Genomic DNA, 6,866 nt, shown 5'->3' on the forward strand with positions numbered 1-6,866 from the left:
AAGATATTGAGGGAATAAATACATAAATTTGTCAAATACCTGGCTAAAAATGAGGGGTTAAATATGCAACCATTCATATATATTACAAAAGTTATATAAAGTTTAAGGGTAATTATTGTAACTATAGAATGAGAATGGAAATTTATCTATAGGTTTATAGTTGCATATCTAAGTTGTACTTTAATGCCTCATTAACTTGTACATTATAATATACACATCGGTTTGGAAAAATTTTTATATCTAAACGTCGACAAAAACAAGCACATTGTAATGGTAAGTTCAGTTTTTTTTAAAACATAATATATTTAAAGATATAGACGGAAACAAAAAAAATTAAACTTGTCAATTTTCTAGATAAAGATGAGGGGTTAGATGTGTAACTATTCTTAGATATTACAAGAGTTATCTAAAGTTTAAGGGTAATTATTGTAAATATAGAAGTTAATGTAAATATAAAATTAAAAACATAAGTGACAGTTATTGGGTTGAGTAAATACATAAATACCCTCAAAATTTAAAAAATATAAGCATTTAAAGTTGTACATGTTGCATAATTGATTGGACATCTTAAAATTTAAGAGGTCCTTCACTCACTCTTTATATATAGTAGAGATAAGAAACACCTAAACTCCTCTACTGTAGTCATCAACAATTGATAGAAAGTAATATGCATTGCAAATGAGGAAGTTATGTATCCGCCTTGGATGCCATAATGGATTAATTTGAAACAATAAATTTCTCAATTAACTATTTTTTAAATTACATCGAAACAGAAGATAAGCGGGCAACAGAAGATAAGCGGGCAACAATAAGATGTTTTTATTGAACTAGTTGGAAAAGGTGAGCTTGCTTGTTTTCCTCTTACACAAGGATCACAAAAGTTATTATGTTGTGTTCGCTTCAAATATGTGATTTATTTTCTTTTAGTGGATTATAAACCGGAGTTGGATTATTTTCTAACCGGATTAGGGTGGGTCAACCCAAACTGGAAGAAGCTTGACCCAGTCATTAAAGTGCTGAGTAGTTGAACTGGAAGATGCTTGACCTGGTCTTTAAAGTGTTGGAATGGTTTCATGAGTTTTAGCATATGGTAAAATACATGGGAGTTGTGAAGAATATAGGAGCATGTTTACATTCATAGAGTAGATTAGTAGCCAAGTAATTTTGCATGTTCCAATATCGTAATTTCGAAGTTGTTTTAGCTAAATCATAACGAGTGTTCCACCTTCTCTTGACCAGCTTCATCCTTTGTCCTACACACGATCGATCCAACAGCCAATACCTTTTATCTATCTAGTTATTACTAAATTCAAGATCAGTATTACACAAAGCACTTATGTTAACTAAGAATATCATTAAGTTAATTATATAAGATGGAAAAATTAATTGTGTGTACTTAAATCAAACAAAAGATACAAATTAAGCTAGCTAGCTATGGGAGTGGATCATTCATTCATTCCTCTTTGGAGGATTGAGAACAAACTATTGACTTCATATTTATGCATAATGTATTATTAACCCCTCTAATCAATACACAGAACACCATCAAATAAAACACTGATGTTTTTCCGCCTGTGTAAGTTATATATCTGTGGACCTACTCAAATGTGCATGAATGCCTTCTAATCAAGGATCTTAATCTGAACTAGTTCGAACGTTATAGCTTGTTCTTTACGTTCTTCTTCTTCTTCTTCATCAATTCTAATTTTAGTATCTATATGCCTAAGCGAAATTTCAGAGAAGATAATCGCGGCTATAGTCACAATCCCCATGAATATAAATAATCCAACAAAACATTTTACACCAAGACTCTGTGGATGGGGTTGATTAGGTTTGTATGTATAAGTAGTAGGTATCCCAAGATACTTGCTCTTCATATCTGTCATAAATTCGCTTTCGCTGGTCTCTATAACTGCCCTAGAAAAGCTCTCTAATAACTCGGATCCAATAGGTAGCGCCTGGATATTAAAAACATGAAAAAAAGTTAGCAAGAGACATACTTAGCAATTGATTTGAAGTTCAGTAGTTATAACTTTATTTTCAGACACATACTTAGCAACAATATGAAAAAAATTAGCAAGAGACTCACAAATGCAATTCCAGCTTCCCGGTGTATAGGTCCAACTTTCGTGTATTCAGACGGATACCTAGCAAGAAAGAGATCGATATAGTAGAGATGATCCACAATACCATCTACACTACCATTTGCCAAAGCATTTTTAAACTCTTCATAGCTGTTGAGAGCCTGTAGATATGCTCCCGAGCATTTGTATTTTTCAATGATCAAATCTCTAATAAAGGAACCACCTTGAAATCCAATTTTTTCATGATTTGAAGGCAATCTTGGACGCAGTTGATCTAGTGTCAACCATGCGGACAAAGTAGCGGTAAAAATCTGGAGTACTATGAATATCATACATAGCCACATAACAAGCACAACTTTAGAGCACTTGTTACGTATCTTTCCTGCAAAAATTGTTGTAGAACTTATTTTTGGAAGTATGCATAATTAAATAATGTAAACCTTTGGCTTTTGGTATATATATATATATATATAGAGAGAGAGAGAGAATACTAACATATATTTAGGGAGTATTATAAGATATATTAAGCTAGCCAAATATCTTGAAATAATAAAGTACCTTCATGAAAGAAGATTGTTGAAATAGGAAACCATATGATCATTATGAGTTGCTTATAGAATGGGCTTGCAAATTTGGGATTGCTGGCACGGTGTTCTAAAAGCCCAACTGCAGTTCCAGTTAAGATACATGCACAAACTAATGCGATCCATAGTCTAGGAGTAAACGGTTTTAAGAACGTCCCAAGGGTTTGGTTCCATTCATGTGCAGCATGCACAAGCATATAAATTTCAGCACTTAGATAGGGGAATTGTAAAGGAAACGTATTGAGCACGATTGGCGCGTATAGTCACATCTCCTGCCACAGCCTGACACTTCTAAATGATCGAAAATTAAGAACTATTTCAGATTTAAAAACTCTAAAGCATTATATTAGGGGAACACTTGGTTACAAATATAACAAGAAATATGTACCTGGCCTTCAATGTGGCGTAGAAGGTCATCATAGGTACCATTCATCCCGCCTGTTTTGTTGACGAATGGTTTGAATATCGGTACAATGCTATAGGGTAGCAAATTTATGGCATAACAGAATACGGCTATGGAGAATCCCCCTTTCACTTCGTTATGTTCGCTGACATTAACAAACTCGGTGAAGCCTGTCTTTTTTGGCACCCAAACATCCAATGTTGGACATGGACTTTCCCCTTGCTTGGACAAGTTCCATTGTGCCCCTAAAATATCTTGTACCAAAACAACCTAAAATGAATGGGGACTATGGAAAAATATACGGTAATATAGTCTACACAAACATTACTACAAAATGGAGACAAATATAACGTACAACATAAACATTAGTAGCATGTTTCTAACCTGGGTTTTTATACTTGATGATCATATTTTTGAGTAAACTAACAATTTTGTCTATTTGGCTTATTAGTTAGGGTATTTTGGCCATTTAATATTAGCTTAACATGACACAACTAATGGTATTAGTCAGTTGGACCGAAATTACAAGTAAATGAAACCACGGAAGAAACAAAACTTTTTTGATAAAAGTGACCAATTAAACCACAGAGACGGAAATGATAGTTTACGGAAATGATAGTTTACGGAAATGATAGTTTACTCTATTTTCTCATGTAACTTCGGATGTCATACTTGTTTGCCTCATTCCCTTCATCATCATTTCATCTTTTTAATAATATTCATCTTCATCTCGAAGAACAAACAAAACTATAAATAAATATAAAAATTAAAGCATAAAAAGAACAATTATTCATTCATCAAACATCTTTGTGATATCTCTATATATTGATAAAGAAACGAACACACGATTTCAAAGAAGCAAACTGTCCCCGAATAGATGTACACTAACGATATGAATATGAGCATACCTGCACATAAATCTACTTGTCCGGTATGAGCTCGCTTCTGAATAGAGGCTTTCACAGGATCAACCATACAAGAAATGCAAAGCAACGTGAAAAAGAACACGAATGAAGTAATACGACCTTTGTGCTCCATAATGTCTTCGACGTAGAGTGTCATGAAGAAGAATCACATGTTAGTTTATATAGAGATGGTATTGTTGCATGTATGATATCTACTGTCCCATATGTTAGCTTGAAACATGTTGACTTTTTTAAAAATATTGAATTGTAATTTGTACGTTACATGTTTCAACGTATGGTTCTTTGCTAGGAAATTACACACTCCAGCAACTTCGAATAATTGAATTGTTATTTCATTTTAGAAAGGGAGACCTCGACTTCTTCAACCAAGATTTCAGAAAGATATAGTCCTAATTATTATTTTTTATAAACTTTCCAGAACACCCAACTGCAATTTTGCACCAAGTAATCACGAGCTTAATGAAATTATGTTTTAACTTAAAATTAGGATGAACTTTAAATTTATATTGTGCGTCCTTAAAAGCAAAACCAAATAATTAGGAAATATACCAGCAGTTGAAATGCGAGAATTTAGACACAAGAGATTAGGAAATAACCTATAATCCAATAAGCTATTTAACTCTTAATAATATTACTAAGAGAGATGTTTTATACTTTGTGTAGTAAGAGATGGAGCAATGACATCACTAAGTAGATTCAGCAAGAAATACAAACCTATAATCTATAAATATCAAACGTTTAGTGAACATTTTGTGAACCGTTCGCTAGAAAGTTCGTTTAATAAATGAAAAAACACAAACAATAAATTTTGTTTGTTTAGTTAAATGAGCGAACATGAGCAAAGGTCCCGTTCTTTCATTTGTGTTCGTGAACGTTCGGTAATGTGCTCAGTTATGTCGTTTATGGTGTTTGTTTATGTTCGTTAGTTAAATGTTTGTTTTATATTTTATTTGTAATAACCAACATCACATTTAAATTTTATAATTTTATTGTTTATGTTTAGTTTGTTAGTGGTTTGTTTTATAAAGTCTTGCTTTAACTAACAACAAATCTAACTTGTTTGTTTAGTTTGTTAGTGGTTTGTCAACAAATCTAACTTGTTTGTTTAGTTTGTTAGTGGTTTGTTTTATAAAGTCTTAACTAACAACAAATCTAACCTGTTTGTTTACATCATCATGATAAGACCGCCGATTGGAGATTATTATTATTATTATTAACCTAAGTGCTTAACTTTATATTTAATTAAGGTGATTATGTCTAATGCTTTGGATTAATAATTTTTGCTTTCCTTAAATTATATATGTTCGTTTGCTTTTGTGAATCATTCGTAAAAATGTTTGATTCCATAACGAACGAACAAGAACAAGATTTTCCTTTCGCTTAGCATTCATGAACCATTTGAGAATAAGTTTAGTGCTAAATGAATGAACATGAAAAAGGCTTCGTTTGGTTCAGTTCGATTCGTTTACATGCCTAATTGTTTCCCGTAGACACCTGTTGAAACTTGTTTTAGTTGAGTCCATTTTAGGTCTTCGCATTTCTTCGTTTGTACCTATAAGAATCTTAAGTAATTAATTATGCATCGCATAAAGTATTCTTTGTGACTTTCCTCTTTTTGCATTAACATATTACAACCATTGTCTTGAATTTTGATGGTAACGTAATAACGTATCAAAATAGAAACGACCATTTCAATATGAACTTATTGAGTATATATATATATATTATAAAAATAAGTTAATTGAAATCATCAAAATTCCTATATAAGTATACAAAAATAAAGGTGTCATTGTTTGAAAAGTCCACCATTGGAAATGTTCATGGTGGTGTTTTTCTTTTTTAAGTCACAATCATGAAGGTCTATTAGGACCGGAGTTAAAAGAAAATTGATACCCATTTTAATTCAATTAAATGGACTCGTCAACTAGATAATCCTTGGTGAGCAAGGTTTACATAACCAAATTTTAAGAATTTTGAAGTTTACTTTCCTTTTTTTATTTTTAACTAGAATTTTAACACCCGCGTTGCGGGGTGTGAAAGGGTAACCGAAGAAACTAATGTAATCCACACATTACTACGAAATCAATGGTCGACTTACATTCGTTTATAACATTTAAACTTTCTATAGAAAAAAAAGAAAAAAAAGAAATCACCGTATACGCTTCATGGCCATTATCCACCACTACATCACCTCTACTACCACACAATTTCTTGTTAGTTAAAAATCGTACTTGAATCCTTGTTTTGCTTATTGATATTGTTGTTTAAATTTTATTTATTTTTTGTTTTACATGCATGTAAGTTGTTAGATGAAATGTTTTATATCATTTATCTTGAATCATCTACTCCGATAAAAAGATAGAACAATACATTATGCATAAGTTACAAATGATGTTGCATATCCACCTTTAAAATTTAAATGTATAGCAATATCAAACTCGTGTTTCGTGGCGGGCGTAAAGTTTTTTAGTTTCAGTTACTAAAGCAAACAAATTAGAGAGCCCAAAAACATAGACACGTTATAAGCAAAACAATATTGAAACGTATTCGTTTGATACTTTTTTTTTATATAAGTTCTAAAATCACGCAATCAAACCCGTTAGCTACGGCGGGTACCGAACCAAAAAATAAAACACAAAGCATATAATGTGCTCGGAAAATTGGTTAGTTAACTATGTAAGTCATGAAAAAAAGTATAAAGATGTAAATATTGAAAAAAATGAAGAAAATAAAAAATGTAATTCAAAAAAGAAGAAAGTTGTGTACCAATTAGAATAAAGTGAATGAAAAACAACTGCACAAATTTTATTTCATAATGTACAACTATATATGCACACCATGGTTGCAAATTGTGTATATATATAATTGT

General features: G+C 31.6%; 1 protein-coding gene across 1 annotated transcript; it reads right to left on the minus strand.

Annotated features, from left to right (window-relative positions):
- Positions 1-1,622: 1,622 nt before the first annotated feature.
- LOC143597619 (glutamate receptor 3.6-like) lies at positions 1,623-4,227 on the minus strand. The gene is made up of 4 exons (XM_077076067.1): positions 3,980-4,227; positions 2,643-3,341; positions 2,090-2,466; positions 1,623-1,958 (listed from the first exon to the last, which is right to left on the minus strand). Exons 2-4 carry the CDS (start codon positions 2,863-2,865, stop codon positions 1,623-1,625), a joined length of 936 nt encoding a protein of 311 aa, XP_076932182.1. The 5' UTR covers positions 2,866-3,341; positions 3,980-4,227.
- Between the last annotated feature and the right edge of the window lie 2,639 nt (positions 4,228-6,866).

Source organism: Bidens hawaiensis, unplaced genomic scaffold, assembly GCF_021521415.1.
Source record: "Bidens hawaiensis isolate Kalapana, Puna unplaced genomic scaffold, B.hawaiensis_p1.1 tig00048676_1, whole genome shotgun sequence".
NCBI classification, from domain to species: domain Eukaryota; kingdom Viridiplantae; phylum Streptophyta; class Magnoliopsida; order Asterales; family Asteraceae; genus Bidens; species Bidens hawaiensis.

Bases quoted from the DNA above. Each gene is read 5' to 3' on its own strand.
- LOC143597619 (XM_077076067.1), bottom strand. From the start codon at position 2,865: ATGCTTGTGCATGCTGCACATGAATGGAACCAAACCCTTGGGACGTTC. The intron at 2,467-2,642 runs GTACTTTATTAT...CAATTTTTGCAG, and splicing joins AACAATCTTCTTTCATGAAG to GAAAGATACGTAACAAGTGC. The intron at 1,959-2,089 runs GTGAGTCTCTTG...TTTAATATCCAG, and splicing joins GGGAAGCTGGAATTGCATTT to GCGCTACCTATTGGATCCGA.